This window comes from Heterodontus francisci, chromosome 10, assembly GCF_036365525.1.
Source record: "Heterodontus francisci isolate sHetFra1 chromosome 10, sHetFra1.hap1, whole genome shotgun sequence".
Classification (NCBI taxonomy): Eukaryota; Metazoa; Chordata; class Chondrichthyes; order Heterodontiformes; family Heterodontidae; genus Heterodontus; species Heterodontus francisci.
Window position 1 is genome coordinate 126255336 of NC_090380.1, and position 20136 is coordinate 126275471.

Here is a 20136-nt window from a genome sequence, read left to right on the forward strand (position 1 = left end):
TAATTTAATTGTTATTGGGGGTGGGAGAGGGACAAAAAATGTTTTTACTTCATCGAATTCATTCTATCTTTATATATTTAATTTAGCCGATAGGGCCAACAGCCCTTTAAAAATGGCCTCAGCGCCTGCACACAGACAGCTGACACCATTGCCGGGGACAGACAGCCTGCTTCCTCCACGTGATTGTGGAGGGGGGCCGGTACACCCTGGATATTTAAATGAGCCGCTGCACTTGAGATCGCGGCGGCTCTTTGGCGTGCACGGTCCCGCACAGGCGGGTCGCCATTTTTGAACTTCGCGTGATTAGTGACGAGCTTATAAAATCCAGCCCAATGTTTCTAGTCAAGCCTTCTATATCCTAACAACATTGTATTGAAAATAATTCCAATCTTCTCCCTTCTCCATCATTCGTGATGATGTTAATGTTCTATAATTACTGACTCATTATCCAATGAAATAAGCTTTTCTCTATTTACCTTATTAAAACACCCCATAATTTTGAATGGCTCCATGAGATCTCTTAACTTTCTGTGTCTAATAAAAGCAACCACAGCGTCTCCAGTTTCCCCTCCTAACAACAGCCTATCCCTAATAAGTTTGCACTCTGCACAGGCATGATGGGCTGAATGGCCTCCTTCTGCTGTATCATTCCATGATTGTACTTGTTGTTCAGCCAATGCCGTAGAATTTACAGCCGCTTTATTATTCGATCCCTCGCCCCATCTATAAAACCGTGCTATCAGTCACGCTGTTAAACAGACAATTTATTGTTACATTTAAATCTAGGAAGATACACTGATATTTTGTCAGATATAAAATAAAAATATTTGTCCTGTACCTGCCAAGGCTGTTGCTTCCGCAGCAAAGGCCAATGCAAACTGTTTGATGATGTCAGCACTTGTTCCATCAAAGAAGTATCCGATATAACTGGGGGTTGTGTGGAGGCTCAGAGAGAGACAGGATGGGAAGCAACTCACAAACTTGTCTCCTGCTTTCTTCAGTGCTTTGTACAAACTCTCCAGCTTACTGTCTTCACACTGCAGGTGGAAATACCATTAATGACAGCTGCACTGTACATTGACCTGTTACCAATCTGAAAGTTTATATTGAATCTGAAGTGATAGCAAAGGAAAAGCAATATAACTGGAGTTCTGTGTGCCCAAGATTTGACAATTTCTTTTTTTTAAATCTTTTTGTGAAATAACTCTACACCAGTTTATATCTATTTGGGGCCTTCAGTGTAATGAAACAGCCCAAGGCACTTCACAGGAGCATTGGAAAACAAAATATGACATCGAGCCGCACAAGGAGATATTATAACATGCTGAATTTTCCCAGCCCCATGGAGATGGGGGACTTTCCCAGGGACAGACGGAGTGAGGGGCGCACGGAGTGGTGACTTTGCCGGAGTGAGACGTAGTCAGAGTGTGAAGGGGGGAATTGGATTCACGTGGGAATTCAGTGCAGAGGGGAATGAGGAATTGACGTGTGATGTCCCAGCACTGAAGGTAAGTGATTGGTTGGTGAACATTTTCTCTTTATCTCTTAAGGAAACTGAGGAATTGGGGTTAATATAACATTAAATGGAATAATAACAATAAGAATCTTTTCAGACTCAGGCGATTTATTAGTAAGGTAATTACCAGCAGTAATATAGCTTACTAGTAGTGGGGTTTATTAACTATAAATTAATTAGAAAAAATAAATTAACACATAATAAAGATAGCAGGTGATGTGCTGTGACTGCAGTGTATGGGAGCTAGTAACCTAGGGATAAAAAGAATGAGGAAATTAAGGAAATTGATATCAGCCGAGAAAATGAAATGTGGAGCTTATTCAAGGAGCAGCTACTGTGTGTCCTTGATAAGTATGTACCTGTGAGGCAGGGAGGAAGTTGTCGAGCGAGGGAGCCGTGGTTTACTAAAGAAGTTGAAGCGCTTGTCAAGAGGAAGAAGAAGGCTTATGTTAGGATGAGACGTGAAGGCTCAGTTAGGGCGCTTGAGAGTTACAAGCTAGCCAGGAAGGATCTAAAGGGAGAGCTAAGAAGAGCAAGGAGAGGACACGAGAAGTCATTGGTGGATAGGATCAGGGAAAACCCTAAGGCTTTCTATAGGTATATCAGGAATAAAAGAGTGACTAGAGTTAGATTAGGGCCAATCAAGGATAGTAGTGGGAAGTTGTGTGTGGAATCAGAGGAGATAGGGGAAGTGTTAAATGAATATTTTGCGTCAGTATTTACAGTAGAGAAAGAAAATGTTGTTGAGAATACTGAGATTCAGGCTACTAGGCTAGATGGGATTGAGGCTCACAAGGAGGAGGTGTTATCAATTTTGGAAAGTGTGAAAATAGATAAGTCCCCTGGGCCAGATGGGATTTATCCTAGGATTCTCTGGGAAGCTAGGGAGGAGATTGCAGAGCCTTTGTCCTTGATCTTTATGTCGTCATTGTCGACAGGAATAGTGCCGGAAGACTGGAGGATAGCAAATGTTGTCCCCTTGTTCAAGAAGGGGAGTAGAGACAGCCCTGGTAATTATAGACCTGTGAGCCTTACTTCGGTTGTGGGTAAAATGTTGGAAAAGGTTATAAGAGACAGGATTTATAATCATCTTGAAAAGAATAAGTTAATTAGAGATAGTCAGCACGGTTTTGTGATGGGTAGGTCGTGCCTCACAAACCTTATTGAGTTTTTCGAGAAGGTGACCAAACAGGTGGATGAGGGTAAAGCCGTGGATGTGGTGTATATGGATTTCAGTAAGGCGTTTGATAAGGTTCCCCACGGTAGGCTATTGCAGAAAATACGGAAGTATGGAGTTGAAGGTGATTTAGAGCTTTGGATCAGAAATTGGCTAGCTGAAAGAAGACAGAGGGTGGTGGTTGATGGCAAATGTTCATCCTGGAGTTTAGTTACTAGTGGTGTACCGCAAGGATCTGTTTTGGGGCCACTGCTGTTTGTCATTTTTATAAATGACCTGGAAGAGGGTGTAGAAGGGTGGGTTAGTAAATTTGCAGATGACACTAAGGTCGGTGGAGTTGTGGATAGTGCCGAAGGATGTTGTAGGGTACAGAGGGACATAGATAGGCTGCAGAGCTGGGCTGAGAGATGGCAAATGGAGTTTAATGCGGAAACGTGTGAGGTGATTCACTTTGGAAGGAGTAACAGGAATGCAGAGTACTGGGCTAATGGCAAGATTCTTGGTAGTGTAGATGAACAGAGAGATCTTGGTGTCCAAGTACATAAATCTCTGAAGGTTGCTACCCAGGTTAATAGGGCTGTTAAGAAGGCATATGGTGTGTTAGCTTTTATTAGTAGGGGGATCGAGTTTCGGAGCCACGAGGTCATGCTGCAGCTGTACAAAACTCTGGTGAGGCCGCACCTTGAGTATTGCGTGCAGTTCTGGTCACCGCATTAGAGGAAGGATATGGAAGCTATGGAAAGGGTGCAGAGGAGATTTACTAGGATGTTGCCTGGTATGGAGGGAAGGTCTTACGAGGAAAGGCTGAGGGACTTGAGGTTGTTTTCGTTGGAGAGAAGGAGGAGGAGAGGTGACTTAATAGAGACATATAAGATAATCAGAGGGTTAGATAGGGTGGATAGTGAGCGTCTTTTTCCTCGGATGGTGATGGCAAACACGAGGGGACATAGGTTTAAGTTGAGGGGTGATAGATATAGGACAGATGTGAGAGGTAGTTTCTTTACTCAGAGTAGTAAGGGCGTGGAACGCCCTGCCTGCAATAGTAGTAGATTCGCTAACTTTAAGGGCATTTAAGTGGTCATTGGATAGACATATGGATGAAAATGGAATAGTGTAGGTCAGATGGTTTCACAGGTCGGCGCAACATCGAGGGCCGAAGGGCCTGTACTGCGCTGTCATGTTCTAAAAAAAAAACTACTGGAGAAACTTTAGGGATTAAATCTGACAAATCCCTGGGACCAGATGGCCTACACCCTTGGGTTCTGAAAGAGACAGCTGCAGAGATAGTGGATGCACTGGCTACGATTTTCCAAAATTCTTTAGATTTGGGAACGGTCCCATCAGATTGGAAGTTGGCAAATGTTATACTGCTTTTCAAGAAAGGAGGGAGAGAGAAAACAAGGAACTAAAGGCAAGTTAGCCTAACATCAGTCGTTGGGGAAAATGCTGGAATCTATTATTAAGGATAATAGGCAAGATAAGGGCTCATGGCGTTGGGGGTAATATATTAGCATAGATAGAGGATGTGTTAACAGACAGGAAGCAGAGAGTGGGCATAAACGGGGCATTTTCCAGTTGGCAGGCAGTGAATAGTGGGGTGCCACAAGGATCAGCGCTGGGGCCTCAGCTATTTACACTCTATATTAATGACTTAGATAAAGATACAGAGATTAATGTATCTAAGTTTGTTAATGATACAAAGGTAGGTGGAAAGGTAATGTCGCCGGATGGATAACAGCTAAACATCTGCAGAGCATGAAGGGAAAAATAGCCATCCTTATACAAAGGCAAGAACTGTGATGAATCAGCAGTGTGTGAGGTAAGATGTGCTACTGTTAGACAAGGACAGAAAACAAGAACAAGGCCAGCAGATATATTTTGTTTTTGCTTTGCAACTAACACTAAGCAAAATGGATGACTCCAAATCAGGGGTGTATGTGACTAAAGACATTCTCGAGGCTGGGAACAACTGGATAAAAAGGGGAGGCTAGGAGCCCAAAAAGAAGAAGACCTGCAGCACCATCGTGGAGGGAAACCAATTCGGGATTCAGTGAAGAGAACCCATTGGAGGGATACTGATCACCTCGCCTCGCAACGGGTAGTATTTAAGTCCAAGCTGTGGGTCTTGTGATTTATTGTAACAAGTAACAAGTAGTTTAACAAGTGAAATAACAAATATGCTGATTAATAAGTGCTTAAAGTATCAATAAAAGTGTTTATACGAAGTATCTCGTGCAGGTGTCTTTTGTCCGCCACGTCAGTTGACAACCTAGTTTGAGGGTCAACAGTAAACTGTGGGAGGACACAAAGAGGCTGCAAAGAGATATAGACAGGCTAAATGAGTGGGCAACAATGGCAGATAGAAAATAATGTAGGGAAGTGTGAAGTTATTCGCTTTGGTAGTAAGAATAGAAAAGCAGAATATTTTTTAAAAGGTGTGAAACTTGTAAATGTTGCTGTTCAAAGAGACTTGGGTGTTCTTGTACAAGGTACACAGATAGTTAGCATGCAGGTACAGAAAGCAATTAGGAAGGCAAATGGCATGTTGGCCCTTATTGCAAGGGGATCAGAGTACAGGAATAAAGAAGTGTTTCTACAATTGTACAGGATTTTGGTGAGACTACATCTGGAATACTGGGCTGGATTTTACCAGTCCCTTAGCGTAGTGGATCATGGTGCGGAGGCTCCTAAAATGCCTTCGGGAGCAACCTGCCATGGCCCATGATGCCAAGAAGGCCCCGCCGGAAATTAGCAATGGCGGCGAGGCCTTCATTAAAATATTGAAATGTCACTTAACATGCAAATGACCTTACCTGCTGTCGGTAGCCATCCCACGCCGATTTTACAGCCACAGGCTGCAACTCATGTGCCTTTGGAAATCCATACGGAATTCCAAGGCGAAGCACTGGTGGGGAGGGGGGAGGATTTAAATTATCAGGGCGGGGGGGAACAGAAAAAACAATCCTTATTGGCTGAAGGGGTTTAGGGTCAAAGGGAATAAAATTCGGGGGGAAAGGTCGTGAGTGAGAACTCACTTTTTTGGGGGGGATAGGGCATAAAGCTAATTATTTACGCATTGGGTGGGTGGGAAAGGGGTTTGAAGTTTTAATAAAATTTTATTTTAATTGAATTGAAACCATGTCACTTTAAAAATGTAAATGTCTGCTGAAGGGCTTCAAGCCCTTTTAAAATTGGCGCCTGCACCGGTGCCTGACTGGTGGCACCAGACGCTGTTGCCGGGATGCAGCGGCCGTCCCCTCTACGTCATCAGGGGCGGTCACTCCGCCCCCTCCCTTTAAATGAGTTCCCATGCGTAATATTGCGGGGGCTCTGCGGAGGCACTTCTGGGTCGGAAGGCTGCCGACTTCACAGTGCGTTGCCGCGGAGCGTGCCACGCTGGTAAAATTCAGGTCACTGCGGGCAGTTTTGGTCTCCACATTTAAGAAAGGATATACTTGCATTGGAGGCAGTACAGTGAAGGTTCACTAGATTGGTCCAGGGATGAGGGGGTTGTCCGATGATGAGAGGCTAAGTAAATTGGGCCTTTATTCTCTGGAGTTTAGAAGAATGAGAGGTAATCTCATTGAAACATACAAGATTCTAAAGGGGCTGGATAGTGTAGACACGGAGAGATTATTTCCGCTGGTCGGGGAATCTAAAACACTGAAACATGGTCTCAGGATAAGGGGCTGATCATTCAGGACTGAGATGAGGAGAAATGACTTCACTCAAAGGGTTGTGAATCTTTGGAATTCTCTACCCCAGAGGGTTGTGGATGCTCCATCGTTGAATATATTTAAAGCTGGGATAGATACATTTTTGGTCTTTCAGGGAATGAAGGGATATGGGGAATGGGCGGGAAAGTGGAGTTAAGGCAGATCAGCCATAATCGTACTAAATGGCAGAGCAGGCTCGATGGGCCATATCATCCACACCTACTCCTATTTCCTGTGTTCTTGGTCTCAGACTGGGAACCAGGTCGCTGTGCTCACTCCAAAGAGATGGGCAGCTATTTAGTCCAATTAAGTCACCATTTAGGGGCCATTTTGTGCTAGTGCCAGTGTTTTCCCACCATCAGAGCAGCTCCCTCCACCGTGCGCAGAGGCTGCCAGCTCCCAGTTGCAGGACAGGGGACTACTGGGCCAGAGACTCCATGCTCCAGTAACAGGGCCACGGGGATGAAATGCCGCAGCCCATCCTTCACTACTCCTGTGGAGGGTTTGCTCCTCCACCCCACTGATGCTACTGGCTTTAGGCCTTTTAATTTATAATTTCACTGCAGGTAGCCGATACTGCCTCCAAGTTGACGCACCCTGTCTGCCTGCCTTGGCAGCGTCCACCTTTCCCAGCCTGACAGTGCTGTGGGCCTTCTGATTGCACCTCCAGCCTCCGAACCTGCCCTCTGTCTTTAACAGGATAGCGAACATGGAGGTGCTGAATTCGGAGGTTACTACCTGGAAGGTTGTGATAGTGGGTGTGCTGACTACTTGGGTGAGCTCACCCCAAAATGGGCCCAACCTTGGGGTCCTGATGCCTGCTGCAAAATTTAGCTGATTAGGTCAGATGATTGTCTCTGCTTCCACAATCCTTGTGTGCAATGAGTTCCAGGTCATTTCCACTCACTACGTGAAAATTTTCCTCCTCATATTCCCCCTGCATCCCTTGCTCAAACCTTCAGTCTGTGTCCCCTAGTGTGTACCATTTGTTAATGGGAACAGTTTTTCCTTGTCTAACTTAACTAAGCCTGTCATAATCTTGTACACTTCTAATAAATCCCCCTCAATCCCCTTTGCTCCAAGGAGAACAAACACAGATATTCCAACCTAACCTTTGAACTAAAATCCCCCATCCCTGGAATCATTCTGGTAAATCTCCTCTGCACCCTCTCAAGGGCCTTCACATACTTCCTAAAGTGTGGTGACCAGAACTGGATGAAATGGGGCCTAAGCAGAGCTTTATAAAGATTCAGCATAACTTTCCTGTTTATGAAGCCCAAGATCCCATATGCTTTACTAACCACTCTCTCAATATATGCTGCCACCTTCAAAGATTGAAGTACATACACCCCCAGGTCCATCAGAGATTCTCTGTATTTCAAGATCCAAGTCATTTATATAAACCAAAAAAGCAGTGGTCCCAGCACTGACCCTTGGGAAACAATACTGTCTAACACCCTCCAGTATGAAAAAAAACATTTACTACGACTTGCTGTTTTCTGTCCTAAAGCCAATTGTTTTATCCAATTGGACACTGACCCTCCTATTTCATGAGCCTCAATTTTGTTAACCAGCCTTTTATGTGGCCTCATATCAAACACTTTCTTAAATTCCATATAAACAACATCCACCACATTCCCTTCATCAACCTTCTCCGTTACTTCATCAAAAAATTCAAATAGTTTAGCCAAGCATGATTGGCTTTTTACAAATCCATGCTGACTATCCTTAATTAACTCGAACCGCTCTAAGTATCTGTTTATATTTTCCCTGATTATTGTTTCTAAAACCTTACCCTTCACTGATGTTAAACTAACTGGCCTGTAGTTGCTAGGACTGTCCGTACACCCTTTCTTGAACAAGGGTGTCACCTTTGTCACTCTCCAATTCTCTGGCACCTGCCCCATGCCCAGGGAAGATTGGAAGATTATGGAAAGCCCTTCTGCTATCTCCAACCCCATTTCCTTTAGCAACCCGGGCTACAAGCCATCTGGATCAGATGACTTATCAACCCCAAGCATAGCCAGCCATTTCAGTACCTCCCCCACTCAATTTTACCCTATCCATTGCTTCTACTCTCTCCACTTCTGCCAATATTTTGTCAGATTCCTCTTCCTCAGTGAACACTGATACAATGTACTCATTAAGTGTATTAGCCTTGTCCTGTGCCTCTAAGCCTATATTACCCTCTTTGTCCCTAGTAGGTCCTGCTCCATCTCTTAATACCTGCTTACTATTTACATGCCGGTAGAAGATTTTGGGATTCCCTTTCATGTAGGTAGGTTTTAAGGAGCGTCTTAAAGGAAGACAGAGAGGCAGAGAGGTGTAGGGAGGGAATTCCAGAGTTTAGGGTTTTTTTAATATTCTTTTTTGGGATTGGGCGTCATTGGCAAAGCCCATCTCTAATTGCCCTTGAAATGAATGGTTTGCTAGGCCATTTCAGAGAGCAGTTAAGAGTCAAGCATATTGTTGCGAGTCTGGAGCTACATGTAGGCCCTAGGTTGCTGAAGGCAAGGCCACCAATGTTGCAGCAATTAAAATCCGGGATGCTCAAGAGGCCAGAATTAGAGGCAGCTATCTTAGAGGATTGTGGGACTGGAGGAGATTCGAGATAGGGAGCGGTGAGGCCAAGAAGGGATTTGAAAACAAGGATGAGAATTTTAAAATCAAGATGTTGCTTGACTGGAAGTCAGTGGAGGTAATGTTAAATTCCAGAAAGCTTGTTGTGGAAGGATGATGCTGGAGCCAATCTTTACTCAGTTTCACATTTAGCGTGGAGAGTAAAAGGATTACAAACATGTAGCTCCTCACTCAAACCCTCCACCAGTCTCAGTGTCTCCTTATAATTGCACAAGTAAGATCCCAATTAACACCCTCCACCTATATATATTTAAACAATTGAGATGCAATTAACAGATTCTCTTCTTTCTTTTACAATAAAACTTAGATTAATATCTTCAAACAACATTTCAAAATAAATTCTATATTATGTACGAAGTATTACATTGTGAGATGCCCATCTTCCTGAACAATTTCTTTGTTCCAGCATTTCTCTTTGTGAAACTATCGGATAGCTAATGACTTGCATCTCCCCATTTGGAGATTTCCATTCAATCCAGCATTTGTTTCAATTACAAGGGGACACGAGTTCAAAGTGAGAGGGGAAAAGTTTAGGGGGGATATGCGTGGAAAGTTCTTTACGCAGAGGGTGGTGGGTGCCTGGAATGCGTTGCCAGCGGAGGTGGTAGACGCGGGCATGATAGCGTCTTTTAAGATGTATCTAGACAGATACATAAATGGGCAGGAAGAAAAGAGATACAGACCCTTAGAAAATAGGCGACATGTTTAGATAGAGGATCTGGATCGGCGCAGGCTTGGAGGGCCGAAGGGCCTGTTCCTGTGCTGTAATTTTCTTTGTTCTTTGTTCTTTGTTCTAGCAAGGTCAATACGTAGTCTTTTCTCACTCACACATTTTGTAGAGTGTACATTGTCTCACAAAGAAGATTATCCACATAACATTCAATGGGCATCCTATCTTGAGTATGTTCTTTGTTCCGAATTGCACCTAAATTATTTGACAAGTAGAATCCCATATCCACTGCCTCCACAAGACCCACCATTTCCACAGGTAAAGTGCTTTAAACAACCCATTATATTTTCTTATCTTCCCAAACTAAAGAACAACACTTCCGATTTTAATGAATCAGAAATATTATGAAACCAGCTGGACTCGAATACCCATCAGGAAGATTAGCATGTGAAGCATCGCTAAAACTGACTAGTTTCATGTTCTTTGGGTCACCTAACGATGGGAACTCCAGTACACATTTCTCCAGATTTAAAATGTTCTCAATTTTCGGGTGTTTCATCATCGTACTTAGCAGTGTAACACACTGTGAATGTGATTGTGCTTGTGCAGTGTAACGCACTGTGAATGTGACTGTACTAGTGCAGTGTAACACACTGTTAATGTGACTGTCCTAGTGCAGTGTAACGCACTGTTAATGTGACTGTACTAGTGCAGTGTAACACACAGTGAGCATGACTTTCCTAGTGCTGTGTAACAGTGTGACTGCACTAGTGCAGTGTAACACACTGTTAATGTGACTGTCCAAGTGCAGTGTAACACACAGTGAATGTGACTGTACTAGTGCAGTGTAACACACAGTGAGTGTGACTGCACTAGTGCAGTGTAACAGTGTGACTGCACTAGTGCAGTGTAACACACTGTTAATGTGACTGTCCTAGTGCAGTGTAACACACAGTGAGCGTGACTTTCCTAGTGCTGTGTAACACACTGTTAATGTGACTGTACTAGTGCTGTGTAACAGTGTGACTGCACTAGTGCAGTGTAACACACTGTTAATGTGACTGTCCTAGTGCAGTGTAACACACAGTGAATATGACTATACTAGTGCAGTGTAACACACTGTTAATGTGACTGTACTAGTGCAGTGTAACACACAGTGAGTGTGACTGCACTAGTGCAGTGTAACAGTGTGACTGCACTAGTGCAGTGTAACACACTGTTAATGTGACTGTCCTAGTGCAGTGTAACACACAGTGAATGTGACTGTACTAGTGCAGTGTAACACATTGAGTTTGTGACTCTACTAGTGCAGTGTTATACACTGTGAGTTTGACTGTCCTAGTGCAGTGTAACATGCTGTGAGGGTGACTGTAGTGGTGCAGTGTAAAGCAGTGACTGTGACATTATTAGTGCAGTGTAACACACTGTGAGTGTGACTGTACTAGTGCAGTGTAACACTGTGAGTGTGACTGTACCAGTGCAGCATAACACCTTGTGGATGTGACTCTACTAGTGCAGCGATATACACTGTGAGTTTGACTGTCCTAGTGCAGTGTAACATGCTGTGAGGGTGACTGTAGTGGTGCAATGTAAAGCAGGGGCTGTGACAGTACTAATGCAGCATAATACACTGTGAATGTGACTGTACTAGTGCAGCATAAGACACTGTGAATGTGACTGTACTAGTGCAGTGTAACACATTGAGTTTGTGACTCTACTAGTGCAGTGTTATACACTGTGAGTTTGACTGTCCTAGTGCAGTGTAACATGCTGTGAGGGTGACTGTAGTGGTGCAGTGTAAAGCAGTGACTGTGACATTACTAGTGCAGTGTAACACACTGTGAGTGTGACTGTACTAGTGCAGTGTAACACTGTGAGTGTGACTGTACCAGTGCAGCATAACACCTTGTGGATGTGACTCTACTAGTGCAGCGATATACACTGTGAGTTTGACTGTCCTAGTGCAGTGTAACATGCTGTGAGGGTGACTGTAGTGGTGCGGTGTAAAGCAGGGGCTGTGACAGTACTAATGCAGCATAATACACTGTGAATGTGACTGTACTAGTGCAGTGTAACACACTGTGAGTGTGACTGTACTAGTGCAGTGTAACTCTGTGAGTGTGACTGTACCAGTGCAGCATAACACCTTGTGGATGTGACTCTACTAGTGCAGCGATATACACTGTGAGTTTGACTGTACTAGTTCACTGTAACGCACTGTTAGTGTGACTGTACTAGTGCAGTGTTAAACTCTGTGAATGTGACTGTACTAGTGCACTGTAACACACTGTGACTGTACTAGTCGAATATGCACATCACAATATCTCCCCATGGTAAGGAAAAGAGAAAGGCCATTCATCCCAACTAGCCCATCTCTCATTAGAACCCTGCCATATTTTGTTGTTTATTCTACCTTAATGCGTCTATAAATGCAAATAGCTGTTCATATCACATCAGCAATGTAAAAGACTTTGTTAATATTCCAGTTATGAAACTGCCTTACTGTGAAGAAATGGCAGAGAGTAACATGTGGGAAGACTTCATGTGCTGGATTTCGACCACAATGTTGCTGACTTTTGGTCCAGAATGCCATCAGCTTGTCCCAGAGTGGGCCTGATGGGCACAGGTACAGAACATACTCTTGTGGGATGAGGTCTTCTAAAGTGGGGTCATTCCGATGAGCAAATACCCTGTTGAAAAAAATATTCTTCATCAATCTATGTGGAGTGAAACTTCAGGTGGATCAGATTGGACAATGTCAATTGAAGAGCTTCCACTAGCATAGGTACGGTGGACCCTGTGGCCTCTGTAAATTCTAGCATCCTGATTGCAAGTGGGGGATGGGAAGGGAATGTTCAAGAGTGAAGGTGGGCCTTGAGTCCACAACTTCACAAGATAGGAACAGAGGAACATAGGAGCAGGAGTAGGAGTAGGCCATTCAGCCCATCGAGCCTGCCCTGCCATTCAATACGATCATGGCTGATCATCCACTTCAATGCCTTTTTCTCACACCATCGTTAAAACCCCTTATGTCATTGGTATTTAGAAATCTGTCAATCTCTGCTTTAAACATACTGAATGACTGAGCTTCCACAGCCCTCTGGGGTAGAGAATTCCAAAGATTCACAACCCTCTGAGTAAAGAAATGTCTCCTCATCTCTGTCCTAAGTGGCTTCCCCTTATTTTGAAATTGTGTCCCCTGGTTCTAGACTCCCCAACCAGGGGAAACATCTTACCTGCATCTACTCTGTCTATCCCTTTAAGTATTTTGTAGGTTTCAATTAGATCACCTCTCATTCTTCGAAACTCTAGAGAATACAGGCCCAGTTTCCCCAATCTCTCTTCATAGGACAGTCCCGCCATCCCGGGAACAAGTCTGGTGAACCTCCGTTGCACTCCCTCTACGGCAATAATATCCTTCCTAAAGTAAGGGGACCAAAGCTGCACACAGTACTCCAGGTGCGGTCTAACTAAGGTTCTATACAATTGAAGCAAGATTTCACTACTCCTGTACTCAAATCATCTTGCGATAAAGGCCGGCATACCATTAGCCTTCTTCATTGCTTGCTGCACCTGCATGTTAGCTTTCAGTGACTTATTGACAAGGACACCCAGGTCCCTTTGTACATCTACACTTTCTAATCTCTTATCATTTAAGAAATACTCTGCATATCTTTTCCTCCTACCAAAGTGGATAACCTCACATTTTTCTACATTATATTCCATCTGCCACATTCTTTCCCACTCACTAAGTCGGTCCAAATCTCCTTGAAGCCACTTGCGTCTTCATCACAACACACATTCCCACCTAGTTTTGTGCCATCCGCGAACTTGGAAATATTGCATTTGGTCCCCACATCCAAATCATTGAGATATATTGTGAACAGCTGGGGCCCAAGCACTGATCCTTGCGGTACCCCACAAGTCACAGCCTGCCAACGCGAGAATGTCCTGTTTATTCCTACTCTCTGCTTTCTTCCTGTTAACCAATTCTCAATCCATGCCAGTATATTATCCCATGTGCTTTAATGTTTCTAACCAACCCCCTGTGGGGAACTTCATCAATAGCCTTCTGAAAATCCAAGTATACCACATCCACTGACCCCCCCCCCCCCTTTATCAATTCTGTTAGTGACATCCTCACAAACCTCCAACAGGTTCGTCAAACATGATTTCCCATTCATAAATCCATGTTGACTATGCCCAATCAGATCATTATTATCCAAGTATCCATTTATCACATCCTTCAGAATAGATTCTAGCATTTTCCCAATGACTGATGTAAGGCTAACAGGTCTGTAATTCCCTGTCTTCTCTCTCCCTCCCTTCTTAAATAGTGGGGTGACATTTGCGACTTTCCAATCTGCAGGAACCGCTCCAGAATCTATAGAATTTTGGAAGATGATCACCAATGCATCCACTATCACCATAGCTACCTCTTTCAACACTCTGGGATGTAGAATATCAGGTCCTGGGGATTTATCAACCTTCAGCCCCATTAATTTCTCCAATACAACCTTCTTACTCATACTAATTTCCTTCAATTCCTCATTCCCCCAATCCCTTGCATCTCTAATTCTGGGAGATTTCTTGTATCTTCCTCAGTGAAGACAGACACAAAGTAATCATTTAGCTTCTCTGCCATTTCTCTATTCCCCATTATAAATTCTCCTGACTCTGCCTCAAATGGACCCACACTTGTCTTAGCCAAACGTTTTCATTTTTTGTACCTATAGAAGCTTTTACAGTCCAATTTTATATTTTTTGCAAACTAACATTCATATTCTATTCTCCCTTTCTTTATCAGTTTCTTCGTTGTCCTTTGCTGTATTCTAATATCCTCCCAGTTCTCAGGTTTAGTACTATTTCCGGCTACTTTATAGGCCTTTTCTTTGTTAGCCACTTCCTTTGTTAGCCATGGTTGACTGCCTTTACTTTTGGGGTTTTTGTTCCTTGAAGGAATGTATAGTTGCTATAAACTATGTAATAATTCTTTGAAGACTATCCATTGTCTATGCACTGTCATACCTTTTAATGTATTTTCCCAATCCACCTCGGTCAATTTGTCCCTCATACCTTCATAATTTCCTTTGTTCAAATTTAACACCCTGGCTTCAGATTGAACTACCTCACTTTCAAACATAATGTATGGTTGAGGAGTGGTTGGGGAGGGTTTAAACTAAAATGGCAGGGGGATGGGAACCTTTGCAAGGAGTCAGAGGAGGGGGGGATCAAAGACAAGAACAAAAGACAGTAAGGTGAATAAGAAAAGTGATAGGCAGAGAAATCAAGGGCCAGAATCAAACAGGGCCACAGTGAAAAATAGTGGGAAGGGGACAAGTAATGTTAAAAAGACAAGCCTTAAGGCTTTGTGCCTTAACGTGCAGAGCATTCACAATAAAGTGGATGAATTAATTGTGCAAATAGATGTAAATGGGTATGATACAGTTGGGATTATGGAGACATGGCTGCAGGGTGACCAAGGATGGGAAATGAACATCCAGGGATATTCAGTATTTAGGAAGGACAGACAAAAAGCAAAAGGCAGTGGAGTTGCATTGTCGGTTTAAGAGGAAATTAACACAATAATGAGGAAAGATATTAGCTCTGACGAAGTGGAATCTGCATGGGTAGAGCTGAAAATCACTAAGGGGCAAAAAATGTTAATGGGGGTTGCATATAGACTCCCAAACTGCAGTAGTGAGGTTGCGAACGGCATTAAAAAGGAAATTAGAGACGCATGTGGTAAAGGTACATCTGTAATTATGGATGATTTTAATATGCATATAGATTGGGTAAATCAAATTAGTCACAATACTGTAGAGGAGGAATTCATGGAGTGTATACGGGATGGTTTTCTGGACCAATATGTTGAGGAATCAAATAGAGAACAGACCATCCTATACTGGGTATTGTGTAATGAGAGAGGAATAATGACAATCTAGTGGTGCGAGACCCCTTGGGGATGAGCGACCATAATATGATAGAATTCTTCATCAAGATGGAGAGTGACGTAGTTGATTCTGAGACTAGGGTCCTGAATCTTATTAAAGGAAACTATGAAGGTATGAGGTGCGAGTTGGGCATGACAGATTGGGAAACGTTACTTAAAGGGATACAAAGATACAAAGATACAAAGATAATTACAGCACAGGAACAGGCCCTTCGGCCCTCCAAGCCTGCGCCGATCCAGATCCTCTCTCTAAACATGTCGCCTATTTTCTAAGGTTCTGTATCTCTTTTCTTCCTGCCCATTCATGTATCTGTCTAGATACATCTTAAAAGACGCCATCGTGCCCGCATCTACCACCTCCGCTGGCAACGCGTTCCAGGCACCCACCACCCTCTGCGTAAAGAACTTTCCACGCATATCCCCCCTAAACTTTTCCCCTTTCACTTTGAACTCGTGACCCCTAGTAATTGAATCCCCCACTCTGGGAAAAAGCCTCTTGCTATCCACCCTGTCTATACCTCTCATGATTTTGTACACCTCAATCAGGTCTCCCCTTAACCTCTGTCTTTCTAATGAAAATAATCCTAATCTACTCAACCTCTCTTCAAAGCTAGCGCCCTCCATACCAGGCAACATCCTGGTGAACCTCCTCTGCACCCTCTCCAAAGCATCCACATCCTTTTGGTAATGTGGCGACCAGAACTGCACGCAGTATTCCAAATGTGGCCGAACCAAAGTCCTATACAACTGTAACATGACCTGCCAACTCTTGTACTCAATACCCCGTCCGATGAAGGAAAGCATGCCGTATGCCTTCTTGACCACTCTATTTACCTGCATTGCCACCTTCAGGGAACAGTGGACCTGAACACCCAAATCTCTCTGTACATCAATTTTCCCCAGGACTTTTCCATTTACTGTATAATTCACTCTTGAATTGGATCTTCCAAAATGCATCACCTCGCATTTGCCCTGATTGAACTCCATCTGCCATTTCTCTGCCCAATTCTCCAGTCTATCTATATTCTGCTGTATTCTCTGACAGTCCCCTTCACTATCTGCTACTCCACCAATCTTAGTGTCGTCTGCAAACTTGCTAATCAGACCACCTATACTTTCCTCCAAATCATTTATGTATATCACAAACAACAGTGGTCCCAGCACGGATCCCTGTGGAACAGCACTGGTCACACGTCTCCATTTTGAGAAACTCCCTTCCACTGCTACTCTCTGTCTCCTGTTGCCCAGCCAGTTCTTTATCCATCTAGCTAGTACACCTTGGACCCCATGCGCCTTTACTTTCTCCATCAGCCTGCCATGGGGAACCTTATCAAACGCCTTACTGAAGTCCATGTATATGACATCAACAGCCCTTCCCTCATCAATCAACTTTGTCACTTCCTCAAAGAATTCTATTAAGTTGGTAAGACATGACCTTCCCTGCACAAAACCATGTTGCCTATCACTGATAAGCCCATTTTCTTCCAAATGGGAATAGATCCTATCCCTCAGTATCTTCTCCAGCAGCTTCCCTACCACTGACGTCAGGCTCACCGGTCTATAATTACCTGGATTATCCCTGCTACCCTTCTTAAACAAGGGGACAACATTAGCAATTCTCCAGTCCTCCGGGACCTCACCCGTGTTTAAGGATGCTGCAAAGATATCTGTTAAGGCCCCAGCTATTTCCTCTCTCGCTTCCCTCAGTAACCTGGGATATATCCCATCCGGACCTGGGGACTTGTCCACCTATGGTGGATAGGCAAACATTTAAAGAGCACATGGATGAACTGCAACAATTGTTTATCCCAGTCTGGCGCAAAAGTAAAACGGGAAAGGTAGCCAAACCATGGCTTACAAGGGAAATTAGAGATAGCATTAGATCCAAGGAAGAGGCATATAAATTTGCCAGAAAAAACAACACCTGAGGATTGGGAGCAGTTTAGAATTCAGCAAAGGAGGACCAAGGGATCGATTAAGAAGGGAAAAATAGAGTATGAGAGCAAGCTTGCGGGGAACATAAAAACTGACTGTAAAAGTTTCTATAGGTATGTGAAGAAAAAAGATTGGTGAAGACAAATGTAGGTCCCTTACAGTCAGAAACAGGGGAATTTATTATGGGGAATAAAGAAATGGCTGACCAACTAAATGCATACTTTGGTTCTGTCTTCACAAAGCAGGACACAAATATTATACCAGAAATGTTGGGGAACAGAGGGCTTAGTGAGAGAGAGGAACTGAAAGAAATCAGTATTAGTAGAGAAATGGTGTTGGGGAAATTGATGGGATTGAAGGCTGATAAATCCCCAGGGCCTGATAATCTACATCCCTGAGTACTTAAGGAAGTGGCCCTAGAAATAGTGGATGCATTGGTGGTCATCTTCCAAGATTCTATAGACTCTGGATCAGTTCCTACAGATTAGAGGGTAGCTAATGTAACCCCACTATTTAAAAAGGGAGGTAGAGAAAAAGCAGGGAATTATAGACCAGTCAGCCTGACGTCGGTAGTGGGGAAAATTCTAGAGTACATTATCAAAGATTTTGTAGCAGAGCACTTAGAGAACAGAGGTAGAATCGGACAGAGTCAGCATGGATTTACAAAAGGGAAATCATGATTGACAAATCTACTAGAATTCTTCGATGATGTAACTAGTAGAGTTGATGAGGGGGAGCCAGTGGATGTGGTTTATTTGGACTTTCAGAAGGCTTGCGACAAAGTCCCAAATAAGAGATTAGCATGTAAAATTAAAGCGCATGGGATTGGGGTTAGTGTATTGCGATGGATAGAAAATTGGTTGGCAGACAGGAAACAAAAAGTAGGAATAAATGGGTCTTTTTCCGAATGGCAGGCAGTGACTAGTGGGATACCGCAGGGATCGGTGCTAGGACCCCAGCTATTCACAACATACATTCATGATTTAGATGAGGGAACTAAATGTAATATCTCCAAATTTGCAGATGACACAAAACTGGGTGGGAGGGTGAGTTGTGAGGAGGATGCAGAGAGGCTTCAGGGTGATTTGGACAAGTTGAGTGAGTGGGCTAATGCATGGCAGATGCAGTATAATGTGGATAAATGTGAGGTTATCAACTTTGGTAGCAATAACAGGAAGACAGATTATTATCTGAACGGCTATAAACTGAGAGAAGGGAATATGCAGCGAGACCTGAGTGTTCTTGTACACCAGTCACTGAAAGTAAGCATGCAGGTGCAACAGGCGGTAAAAAAGGCAAATGGTATGTCGGCCTTCATAGCGAGAGGATTCAAGTACAGGAGCAGGGATGTCTTGCTGTAATTATACAGGGTCTGGGTGAGGCCACACCTGGAATATTGTGTGCAGTTTTGGTCTCCTTATCTGAGGAAGGATGTTCTTGCTATAGAGGGAGTGCAGCGAAGGTTTACCAGACTGATTCCTGGGATGGCGGGACTGACGTATGAGGAGAGATTGAGTCGGTTCGGATTATATTCGCTGGAGTTCAGAAGAAACCTGTAAAATTCTAACAGGACTTGACAGGGTAGATACAGGAAGGATGTTCCCGATGGTGGGGGGGGTCCAGAACCAGGGGTCATAGTCTAAGGATACGGGGTAAACCTTTCAGGACTGAGATGAGGAGAAATTTCTTCACCCAGAGAGTGGTGAACCTGTGAAACTCGTTAGCACAGAAAGCAGTTGAGGCCAAAACATTGTATGTTTTCAAGAAGGAGTTCGATATAGCTCTTGGGTCTAAAGGGATCAAAGGATATGGGGCGAAAGCAGGAACAAGTTACTGAGTTGGATGAGGGCTGAATGGCCTACTCCTGCTCCTATTTTCTATGTTTCTTTGTAAAATTCTATCATATTATGGTCACTCATCCTGAAAGGTTCTTTTACAACAAAATTATTAATTAGCCCTTTCTCATTACATAAAACTAGACCTGAAATAGCCTGTTCTCTAGTTGGTTCCTCAACATACTGCTCCAGCAAACCATCCCTAACACACTGCCGATACTCCTCCTCCACACATTAATGCTCATGAGGTTTACCCAGTCTGTGTGCATATTGAACTCACCCATGATTACTGTATTACCCATGCTACATGCTTCTCTAATCTCCTGCTTAATACCAAGCCCCATGCTACCATTACTGTTTGGTGGCCTATAAACAATTCCTACCAATGTTTACTGCCCCTTGCTGTTTCTTAGCTCCACCCAAACAGATTCCACATTTTGTTCTTCTGATCTGAGATCCTCCCTTACTAATCTACTGATCCCATTCCTTATTATCAGTGCAACACAACCTCTTTTTCCTTTTTGCCTGTCCTTCCTGAATGTCGAATACCCTTGAATATTCAGTTCCCAGTCTTGGTCACCCTGTAGCCATGTTTCCGTTATGGCAATTAGATCATACCCATTTACTTCTATTTGGGCTTTGTTGTGAATGCTGCGTGCATTCAGCTAGAGTGCCCTTAACCTTGTCTTCTTGA

At 43.6% G+C, this 20136-nt stretch overlaps 1 protein-coding gene across 2 annotated transcripts in view; it reads right to left on the reverse strand.

Moving 5' to 3' along the window:
* The window catches only part of LOC137374747 (ubiquitin-associated and SH3 domain-containing protein A-like), a 373926-nt gene that overhangs the window by 304433 nt on the left and 49357 nt on the right, over positions 1–20136 (reverse strand). For both annotated transcript variants that reach the window (XM_068041326.1, XM_068041327.1), the window contains exons 3-4: positions 12223–12409; positions 839–1037 (exon numbers count right to left, since the gene is read on the reverse strand). In XM_068041326.1, coding sequence (XP_067897427.1) covers positions 839–1037; positions 12223–12409 — 386 coding nt within the window. The remainder of the gene's footprint in view (positions 1–838; positions 1038–12222; positions 12410–20136) is intronic.